We start from the raw sequence: 11,642 nt of genomic DNA on the forward strand, positions 1-11,642 counted from the left end.
TATGAACAAATTAAAATATTAAAAAAACGTAATTCTTTATGTAAATTGTATGATAAAATGAGTCAATATATCAGCAATAAAGTTGAAAATGCGTCTTAATAAATATGAAATATGAAATCTCAGTTTTGACGAGATCATGCCACCTCCTTTGCTATTATATTCGCCTAATACAAAGTCTGAAGTTTGTTGAAATCTTTCGATCGAAATCCTGAAATTTCACAAAAAGTCTAAAGTAACAGTTTATTTGTTTCTTCCTTGCACACCAAATCCATTTCCTTTTGCAAAACACTCATTATTGAAATAATCCATTACAAAATTAAATTAACGAAGTCTAGGTAGCGATAGGAACGCGCAAAAGTCGAAAAAGTCGTAAAAATCTCGAGCGCCTGAGAAATGGTTGCCTTTACTACTTACTGAATTCGAGAATTTTAGTAAATATTCGGAACCGAAGCTAATTAGAAATGTCAACCATACCTCATATGTACATCGAAATTTGTTCGCGCCTCTGAAAAATTATGGACTCGTACTACTGAATTTCCTATTTTTCGCAAAGCTAATTAGTAGTGTCAGTCAATAATGTCTTAGACGCTCTAATTCTATATTTCCTGACAAGTATATGATATCCTGTCCTATACTTTATTTGTAGTTTCAGAATTACGTTTAGTTCTATTTTCAACCACTACGAATGTTGTAATCTTATTCTATGCTGAATCGGTAACATAGGTAGCGATACGAAAATGATAAGGGTCTTCTCGGCCCCAGAACCCCGGACAAGAAGTCCCATAAGATGTTAGGTCAATCTTGCACCTCATCCGTGCCCTAATCCACCACAATTTATCACATTACATCCAAATCTACTTTGACATATTCTTTACTATTAAAAAGATGAAAATCGTAACAATTTAATTTAAAACAGTCCCACCTCTAACGTATAGACAGTATGTAAAAGTTAACCAGTTCTAAGAAGAAGGGAGAGAGGCATAAAATACACTTGACACTAATTTTAGCTTTGCATTTTTTTTCTTTTGATCGAAAAGTTTATTTTAGACTCGTCCACGACGAGCTGAACCACACAGAAACGATTACATACACGATTAAAACGTATCATCTATATATACAACATGTATATCTTCTGTCCATGGGATTTTAGTCTGACCACCATGGTCAGCACACCCTACATGATCCTTATTCACAGGCACACTCTTCCACACAGCTAGAGATGCATGCACACACACTGCATAAAGTAACCCTCTGCTGATCTGAAAAAGATTCACACCACGGAATGTACCACAATGAAATAAAACTAGTCTTTTGTGGTCCTATTGTAGTCAACAATCTGATGACAATCTCTTCAGAACACTCAGCACCATAAGTTCTCATATCTCTCCTTACTTCTTTTCCTTTCAAATGATTCTAGTATTACCTGGAATCATTAGAAAAAAGTATTATTTACTGAGTTTTTATTTTATCAGAATAATAGATTCTAATTAGATGGAAATTTGTGTTAATTTAAGAAATTTAAGAAATTTGATCTGAAGAGTTAGATTAAATCTAAAGTGAATGGGAAAATATCTTGAATTTTAAGTGTGTGATTATATTAGGTATGTAAATGTATGAATATTAAAATGTACATGCTTTAAATAATACTTCTTTCAATTGTATTAAGAAAAAAATGTTACACCAATGAAAAGTTGATGATTAATTTAGAAACTCTCGAAAGTTACAAAAATTTCTGTTCCAAAGGCTAAACAATAAGCTCACCAAACGCTACACTTTTTCTCCGGATTCATTGGCGAGCCTGGAGGACAGTTGTAGGCCCTGGCAAAATCTTCACTATTGGACAAGGGACCCAGAACCCTTATGCGACCAGGAGAATGAACGCTACTACGTATTTTCGTGAGCGCATCCTCTGGTCTCATGGAACCACACCAAATTTGAGCATAGTTCAAAAAGAACAGCTGATCGTGAGTGAGATTCACACCAGGAAGCAGAGGTTCTTCTCCATGCTTTGATACCCACTTTTTGTATGCCTGAATCATATGAAAAAGAAAGTATTAATACAATTAGTCTTACATTACTAATTATACATTAAGCATTGCATTACTTCCATTAGAAAATTGCAATATGTTTGAAAAATTAGTAGAAAATTTCTCTACCCTAATCTTAATATAGTATATGTCTTTAATACTTGGAAAATTCATTTTTTTCGGACGGTTCTTGTTCAAGTTGAAATTCCCTTAAATGATTAATTTTTGCAAAATATCACCTGGTATATATTAAATAAATTATCCTTACTCTAAAAGACTGTTTAAGCCCTCCATTATCTGCAATATTCTCTCCTTGAGTCATCCTTCCATTAATATACTCATTGACTTCTTGCAATTTGTATCTGGAATATTGATCCACAATGCACTGAGCTCTTTGTCTGAAAGCTTTCACAGTGGCATTGTTCCACCATTGCATCATGTTGCCATCTTTGTCAAACTGGCGTCCCTTGTCGTCAAAGCCATGAGTTAGCTCATGGCCAATCACCACACCTATTCCACCATAATTCAATGATTTTGGAAAGTGCTGGGAATAGAATAGTGGCTGAAGAATTCCAGCTGGAAAGACTGGAAACAGAATAATCAAAGAGTACTGAGAAAGTTCAGGTTGAATCAAGCTTAAAACAAAATTATTATTATTATCATCATTAGTAATAATTTTCACATTTTAACGTGTCTTCAATTCATGTCCAATTTCTGGACTGAAGGAAATAATACATGGAAATAAATATGAAGAGTTTTTATGCTCTCATTTTTACTCTGTTGAAAAAGTTCCAAGACAAACTATGCTATAAAGATTGGAAGAACTGTTGGCATAAGTTTATTGCAACCAATGGGGATTATTTTGCAGGCGACCAAATAGATGTTGCTGGATAAATGAATAATTTCTATTTCATTAAAATTGTCCTGGAACTGTTTGAACATGAAGATGATGGGGCAAAAATTTACCAATGTCATTTTTGTTGGGATTGTAGAAGGCGTTCACGACAGCAGGATCTGTGGACCATTTGTCCTTATCAACTGGCTTCCGTAGTTTCTCTAGATTGTGATAAGCGTCGTACTTCATCACAGCCAGCACGTTCTTGAGGAAATGAGTCTCGGTAATGTTCAACTAAGAAACAAATGTTGGAGTTATAAAATTGTTTAAATTACAAGAATGGTTTCACATCAGTGTGAAAATTTATTTCATTTAACAAAATAATTAACTAAGACACAAATTTTGAATTATAAAGAAATTAACATAGAACTTTGTTTTATTTGATGAAATAATTAAGTACCATCACGTATTCCTTTGAAAGTTCTACCGGATCCTTCAGAAATTCAGGATATCCTATTCTTTCGTTCATAGAGTCAGCTTTACTTTTAGCCACAGCTCTGGTCTCGTCGTCCATCCAGTGATTCTCCGCCAGTAATTCGTTAAACGCCTCTCGTATTGTACGAATCATCTCGAGTGCCGTCTCCTGGGAAGTAATTCGTACTCCAGAATAATCGTTTACAATAATATAATAGTTAAAAATTTCAAAGGGTAATTTGAAAGAATAGGCTTGATCAATTTTTTAAACGCAGTCTATAGTAGAAATTGCATTCTTGATGTACCATTTCTTGACTCTGTGTGAAGAAATAATTTTTATTGTGTAACAATCTCTTACAATTAGTACAACAGGTACAAATGTGATTTTCAGCTTACGTTCAATTTATTGTTGTAAAAAATTGTGAAAAAAATATAGTATGCTCTAAATATAGAATTTGTTCAAATTTTCCCATTACACTTATGAACGACTATTTCTAATTCTTCAATTTTTTTCTCAAAAAATAGGTGAATGAAAATGTCACCTTGCTCTCGTGATTGAAGTTGTCGCGAATGAACAATGCGCCCACGGCCATGCCGAGTTTTTTGTTCGTCCACTCTACGCACTGGGACCACCTGTTCCTCTGGCTCAATATGCCCAGCAGGATCTTCTGAAATTCGACCCTTTTCTGTTGATACTCATCTATCATGTGGGGCATTATCGACATGACTAGTCTCCAGAGTATGTAATTATGCAATGTTCTGTAAAAGTGGTTCGAAATAAAAGAAAGATGACATTTCTTTAAAATTACAAAAAGAAATAGAGTTTAAATAAATTTTTCTAAATTTTAGTATTCGTTTGAAACAAGTATTTTTTTAATGATTACCTGCGATCTGTAGCATTCACAATACGGCCCATTTGCACGAAATAGGGCATGGCGTAAGCCACTATTGGCTCCTCTTCCGTGATTGGAGCGCTGATGAACTCTTGAAGGTAAGCACGCCACTTCAATTGCGGAATTTCACGCTGCAACTCACCCAGCGTCAATTTCCGGTAAATGGAGGAGGTGTCGTGCCTGTCTGCCTCCACCATGGACGCCTAAAATTTATTTACTTTTTTTTTCAATTTTGAAAAATTTAAGAAATTTGGTGAAATAAAATTTATCACAGTATTCTGTGGCCTAAAACGAGAGGGAAATGTCATATACACTTATGCCTTTAAGTACTTCCTTAAGAAGTTGCGAGAGAAATAAAATATGTGGGGGCAACTCGCAAGTTTAACTCTTAGGGAAATTTTCTTAGAGCAAAAATACACAAAGAATACTTTGCATTTGAAACGAATAATCTGAAATAATATGGAACTGTCAAGATTAAAAAATTTTTAAAATAAGACAGTTGTAGCACCCTATAAATTTCAAATTGCTGTAACTTTTTAACGAAGCATTTGATCACCCACGTTTATATAACATTATCCTCGTATTTTTATTCGTAGAATGCAGGGAAAAAATTTCGTCAAGAATAAATATTCTAACAATCGTACATTTGCGAGCTGTTTCTCCAACGTGATTACACATTTGAACTCTTCAGCGGCAGTCTCGGGATTAGCACCAAGTAACACGGCTACATTCGTCATGTAACGATGATACGCCTTTAATTGAGGCTCGCTGCTCTTGTTCAGGTAGTAATCTCTACTCGGTAAAGCCAGGTGCATTTGATCTAGCTGAGAGGAACAATTATTGGGCAATTTAATTAAATTTTCATTTAAACTCTGTTTAAAAATTGGACAAGAAAAATAGTTCCTAGTGTAGTTGAATAAATAGAATTCATCGTAGTTAACCCTCCAAGTGCTATAATTTATCACATCTGAGACAAAGGGTAAACATTTTCAAGGATAATTCAATTGTACGAATTGTATGAAATAATGATATAATATACACACACTGGCAGATAAAAGTTAGCAGGCCATTGCAAGCTGCGTGAGAGTTTTCAGAAAAGAAGCTAATTTGAGAAATTTTTAATTAATTTTTTATTACCCAAATTTGTCAAAAAGGAAGGTAATTGATTTCTATCGAAATATCTAATATTAATTGTAAAATCTGCGTAAATTGATAAATGGTTCCAAGCTTTCGTCAGATATGCAGTGTATTGTACAATTAAACACGTGAAAAGGAGAACGAAAAAATTCTCCTGACCTCATTTTCAGGAAACGGAGAATGCTAAGATTATTTTAAAATTGTCTGTAAATTTTTAGATAAAATAGGTAAAGAATCCTGTGTTAGGAAAGTGAACGAAGCCCAACTCAGACCGACCACTTTAGAACTATGTAGAGGGGTCATTTATAATGGTGGAGAAAAATGTTGAGAATGTATAATGAAGTTTTGTTTGCGCGAAGCCTCTGTTCCCGTGTGAGTTGAGGTTGCAAATTGATCGAGGTGTGGGACACGGTTGCAGTAACGGTAAAAGAACTTTTATATCGTTGAACGGTGATTTTTAAGTAGCAAGATACTTTTATTTCAGTGTTCATCTTTGAAACTCGAATGCACACATTGTTGCAGTCTCTATTCTCGAATGCAACATCGATGGAAGCACTATTTCGAATGCAAAACATTGTTGTACGCGTTACTTTTGAATGCAACATTGCTTGAAGCGTTATATTTGAACGCAAACATTGTTAGAATCTCTGTTTCTGATTGCAACATTATTAGACGCGTTATTTCGAACGCAAACATTATTGCAAGCACTACGCTTCAATGTAACATTGTTACAAGCGTCATTCTCGCTTGTAACATCGTTAACTCGTGTTATTTTCGAATGCACATTGTGGCAAACGCGTTATCGGGTTTGCAACTTTGTTGTCGCGAAAATTTCACATTGTTGCACGACGCCCCGTTTTGCAACATTGTGCATTTTTCGGGAGCGAAGTATCGCGACAACAAAGTTGCAAGCGCGATCTCTCCATTTGCAACTTTGTGTCTCGCGCGCGATTCGTGAAAAAGCACAATGTTGCAACAGCCTTGTCGGATTTGCAACTTTGTTGCCGCGAATCGTTCTCGAAAAACGCACATTGTTGCAAGACGCGCCGTTTTGCAACATTGTGCACTTTTCGCGCAAGTATCGCGACAACAAAGTTGCAAGCGCGATCTCTCCATTTGCAACTTTGTGTCTCGCGCGCGATTCGTGAAAAAGCACAATGTTGCAACAGCCTTGTCGGATTTGCAACTTTGTTGCCGCGAATCGTTCTCGAAAAACACACATTGTTGCACGACGCGCCGTTTTGCAACATTGTGCACTTTTCGCGCAAGTATCGCGACAACAAAGTTGCAAGCGCGATCTCTCCATTTGCAACTTTGTGTCTCGCGCGCGATTCGTGAAAAAGCACAATGTTGCAACAGCCTTGTCGGATTTGCAACTTTGTTGCCGCGAATCGTTCTCGAAAAACACACATTGTTGCACGACGCGCCGTTTTGCAACATTGTGCACTTTTCGCGCAAGTATCGCGACAACAAAGTTGCAAGCGCGATCTCTCCATTTGCAACTTTGTGTCTCGCGCGCGATTCGTGAAAAAGCACAATGTTGCAACAGCCTTGTCGGATTTGCAACTTTGTTGCCGCGAATCGTTCTCGAAAAACACACATTGTTGCACGACGCGCCGTTTTGCAACATTGTGCACTTTTCGCGCAAGTATCGCGACAACAAAGTTGCAAGCGCGATCTCTCCATTTGCAACTTTGTGTCTCGCGCGCGATTCGTGAAAAAGCACAATGTTGCAACAGCCTTGTCGGATTTGCAACTTTGTTGCCGCGAATCGTTCTCGAAAAACACACATTGTTGCACGACGCGCCGTTTTGCAACATTGTGCACTTTTCGCGCAAGTATCGCGACAACAAAGTTGCAAGCGCGATCTCTCCATTTGCAACTTTGTGTCTCGCGCGCGATTCGTGAAAAAGCACAATGTTGCAACAGCCTTGTCGGATTTGCAACTTTGTTGCCGCGAATCGTTCTCGAAAAACACACATTGTTGCACGACGCGCCGTTTTGCAACATTGTGCACTTTTCGCGCAAGTATCGCGACAACAAAGTTGCAAGCGCGATCTCTCCATTTGCAACTTTGTGTCTCGCGCGCGATTCGTGAAAAAGCACAATGTTGCAACAGCCTTGTCGGATTTGCAACTTTGTTGCCGCGAATCGTTCTCGAAAAACGCACATTGTTGCAAGACGCGCCGTTTTGCAACATTGTGCACTTTTCGCGCAAGTATCGCGACAACAAAGTTGCAAGCGCGATCTCTCCATTTGCAACTTTGTGTCTCGCGCGCTATTCATGAAAAAGCACAATGTTGCAACGGCCTTGTCGGGTTTGCAACTTTGTTGCCGCGAATCGTTCTCGAAAAACGCACATTGTTGCAAGACGCGCCGTTTTGCAACATTGTGCACTTTTCGCGCAAGTATCGCGACAACAAAGTTGCAAGCGCGATCTCTCCATTTGCAACTTTGTGTCTCGCGCGCTATTCGTGAAAAAGCACAATGTTGCAACAGCCTTGTCGGATTTGCAACTTTGTTGCCGCGAATTGTTCTCGAAAAACGCACATTGTTGCAAGACGCGCCGTTTTGCAACATTGTGCACTTTTCGCGTAAGTATCGCGGCAACAAAGTTGCAAGCGCGATCTCTCATTTTGCAACTTTGTGTCGCGCGCGCGATTCGCGAAAAATTTGGATTATATTTACGTATTTACTTATTACTTATTATCATTTATTAAGTAAGCAAATATTCTCCAAATTATATCGCGATTAGTATCATTTCAATCAGAAAAATGTGACAAATATGTTGGTAAAAATTTCATTCGTTAAAAATCAAAAATAAGAAAGTTTGATTTTCGAGTTAAAGATCTCAGCTTACACGAAATTTCCTATGAAACAGTATGCAAGACTGAAATATCATAAAAATGACAGATCTATCCAATAAGAGCTCTAGTGAAATCTTTTCCTTCGTGTTCTTGCTTGTTCAATCGTGCATTACAATAGAGGGTTTAGCACTGAAAGGGTTAAAAGAGAAGCTAAACAATCATTTGAAAAAATGATGTATATACAGCTATGGGTTACAATTTCGATGCAGTGCTGTGATTTTTATACTGTGCAGTCGTCGACCAAGGGGCCTTACTTTGCCGGCGCACCTGGAGGATGTTGGCTGAGGAATTCTTGTCATCTGGCCCGACCCACTGTTCCAGCAACACTCCCTCGTTGTATTCCCCGCGCAGTCGACCAAGGAGAACCTCTATGGAGTACGGTGGTGGCTCCCAGGATGGTCCAACCACCGCAGGCCAACCACCAAGGATCTTCAACGTCTCTCTTAGAGGGCTGTCACCGATTTCTCTTATATGAGCTGTGAAAATGAACAATTGGAAACAGTTTTCAAACTTTGAGGAAATTTCTAGTTTAACCCCTTGCCGTATGATAACGAGTCAGACTCGAGTCGCATATTTTGGTCAAGATCTGATAGAAACAGTTATATCGGTGACGAAAATTAAATTTAATTCCAATTTTCGATATATTTTCGAAAGTTGAAGATTGGCAAATTTAATGAATCTACGATACATTAACTTTTCTTACTTAATATAGTACTAAAGTAGTAAATAACTGACGCTTAGATGCACAGTCCGAAAAAGAAATCATACGTCAAGGGGTTAATAGGTACGAATGATTCGTTAAAATATTGTTTAATTGGAATAATTATAATAACGAGATTAGTAATTGTAGATATAGTTATATTAGGACTATATGGTTAATTTGTTAAAATTTGGTATGATTGGAATAATGATAATAATGATTAGGTCAGGTTAGGTTAAGTTAAGTTAGGATTAACGTTTGTTCGACTAGGTTATTTTACCTTGATTTTTGGCAAATAGAAGGCAATTGTTAAGTACTTTTTTTTAGACAAGATAACTTAAGTAATAATTTAACAATAAGTTACAATTTTTCATCTCAAATGATAACTAGTAATTCTAAGAGACAAATAATAAGTTCAAGTTGGACAGTAGACGAAATTTCTGAGCAACAAATCATTTCCTTTTATTTAGCGCAGTAAATAGTAATTCTAAAAACAAAATACTGATTTCATGAGTAATAAGAAACAACGGTAAATAATAATGTTTCTCTGGACGAATAAATAATAATTCCAAGTGAAAATCTGCAAAATTTCTACTCTAGTTATGAAGCATACCCGTTAGTTACTTTTTGGTAACTTGGGGTATGAAATTAACCCTTTGACTGCTGGCAACTCAAAAGTAAAGCACTGGCTGTGAACGACTGAGTTATGGCATTAATAGTCACACTACATATTTCGTTAGCCAAATCATTTGTTGCTGACTATTTTGTATTTTATATTTGTAAAATGAGTAATATGTAAATATAAAAAAATTGAATATGAATACGAAGAGCGCTGATAGTATCCAACGTTCGTTTATCACTGAGGGTCTATAGGCGCCGATAGCAGTCAAAGGGTTAAAGAGGGAAACAAAGGAAATTCGGGTTCTGAGATGATTTCCATTGTACCCACGGATGTCCATGCACGATCTGTAGAACATCTTCGCCTTTAAAGTGGCATTATTGTCCCTTTGATTCGGTGGTTCCTCCAGAACACGTTTCAGGATCACCTGCAGCTGATCTGCCAGCACCTCGAACGTACTGATCGAGGATCGATCCTCTGGGATCACGTGAAGACGATTCCAGGCGCCACAGGCGTACTGGAAAAAATTCACGCAGGGGGAAGCTGTTCGATCCATACCTGACAGAAGACTGGCGGCTGAAAATACCCACGACAAATATTTTATCATCCTATTCTTGCTGCAGACCGTGACTACAAATGACTATATGTGATTAGAACTGGCTGCAGATGGTTAAGATGAGTTAGGTGTGGATATGAGGTGACTATGAGGTGTTTGTGGGGATTCTGTATCATTATGGTGACTATAAGCGTACCAGATTGTGAATATATTTGACTATAAAGTGCTACAAATGGCCACAAACAATAATAGCGTGGTTATGAGGTGACTATAGTCTCGTATTGGTGGTACACAGCAACTTATAGTCAGTGCAGTAATCGATAGTCACAGTAAATATCTTATAGTCACGTCAATTTGATTTGTCAGCTACATGTAACTTAACACAATCACTTATAGTCACTTGCACGGGCCATACGAGTGATTATACACGAGTAAATACTTTATAGTCACATCATATTGATTTGTCAGCTACATGTAACTTAACACAATCACTTATAGTCACTTGCACGGGCCATACGAGTGATTATACACGAGTATATACCTTATAGTCGCATCATATTGATTTGTCAGCTACATGTAACTTAACACAATCACTTATAGTCACTTGCACGGGCCATACGAGTGATTATACACGAGTATGAACATGATATTAAATTATATTAATTAATAATGTAATATGACGTGACTATAAGGCTGTCACAGGGACCAGTGGTTGCTATAGGTCACAGTAGTTGACTATAAAACACCTATCAGTCTGACTATAAAGCGTGTATTGGTCCATAATATCTTTGTACATGACTAACTGTGACTATAACGTGCTTCTCTACAGTCGTTTAATAACTTCCAAGACTATAACGTAATTGTAACGTGACTATATACCGTTACTGCAAATATTTCAACGACCATGACACAAAAATTTACGTACCGTTAAGCACTAAATTGATTCTTATTTTACGTCCGAGTGATTCAACCCCTGCAAAGAGTGACTATATTGGCAACGAGCACCGGGCAAATATTAAAATTGTCACGCGGCAATATTGAAATCTTAATGCACGCCCGCCTCGATATGAAAGATGCCGTATTTATGTCTCTCTTTCACCTCACGGGAAATAAAATTGCGTCAGCGTTGAAATAAAATCGCAAATTTCGTTCGTACGTGTTCCCATAAGATCGTATTGACAACACAGGCTGATATTAAATTCTGAAGCTGATATCAGCTTCGGTAGCCTTACGCAAGAACATAAAATTGCGCTGTCACGGGCAGGAAATTGAATTTCAGCTGAGAGGCGAGGCAAGAGAAGCGTCAGAGCTAATAAGATTGAAATATTACAAGAAAAAGAGGGAAGAGAAGAAACTCGAAGAGCTTATTCAACACGTAAGTAGTCATCACTCTGCAAAACTGCTCTGTATAATTTCACACTCTATCAACAGGTTGTCAGTTTTTTTTCCATTTTCCAACGTTTCGACAAATCCTTCTGAAAAATTCCAACAAAATAATCGTCCAAACGAATCGTTAAATTTTCGCAGAGAAAAG

General features: G+C 37.3%; 1 protein-coding gene across 1 annotated transcript in view; it reads right to left on the bottom strand.

The window, feature by feature from the left end:
* Window positions 1–1,757: 1,757 nt before the first annotated feature.
* Window positions 1,758–11,642, bottom strand: part of LOC108580319 (neprilysin-2-like) — a 20,045-nt gene continuing 10,160 nt past the window's right edge. Inside the window, exons 4-12 of the mRNA XM_017944044.1 lie at window positions 9,883–10,128; window positions 8,501–8,709; window positions 4,874–5,053; window positions 4,221–4,432; window positions 3,879–4,095; window positions 3,323–3,505; window positions 2,994–3,156; window positions 2,296–2,612; window positions 1,758–2,030 (exon numbers count right to left, since the gene is read on the bottom strand). Of these exons, the coding sequence (XP_017799533.1) occupies window positions 1,758–2,030; window positions 2,296–2,612; window positions 2,994–3,156; window positions 3,323–3,505; window positions 3,879–4,095; window positions 4,221–4,432; window positions 4,874–5,053; window positions 8,501–8,709; window positions 9,883–10,128 (2,000 nt within the window). The remainder of the gene's footprint in view (window positions 2,031–2,295; window positions 2,613–2,993; window positions 3,157–3,322; window positions 3,506–3,878; window positions 4,096–4,220; window positions 4,433–4,873; window positions 5,054–8,500; window positions 8,710–9,882; window positions 10,129–11,642) is intronic.

This window comes from Habropoda laboriosa, unplaced genomic scaffold (genome assembly GCF_001263275.1).
Source record: "Habropoda laboriosa isolate 0110345459 unplaced genomic scaffold, ASM126327v1 scaffold9, whole genome shotgun sequence".
In the NCBI taxonomy this organism is placed as follows: Eukaryota; Metazoa; Arthropoda; class Insecta; order Hymenoptera; family Apidae; genus Habropoda; species Habropoda laboriosa.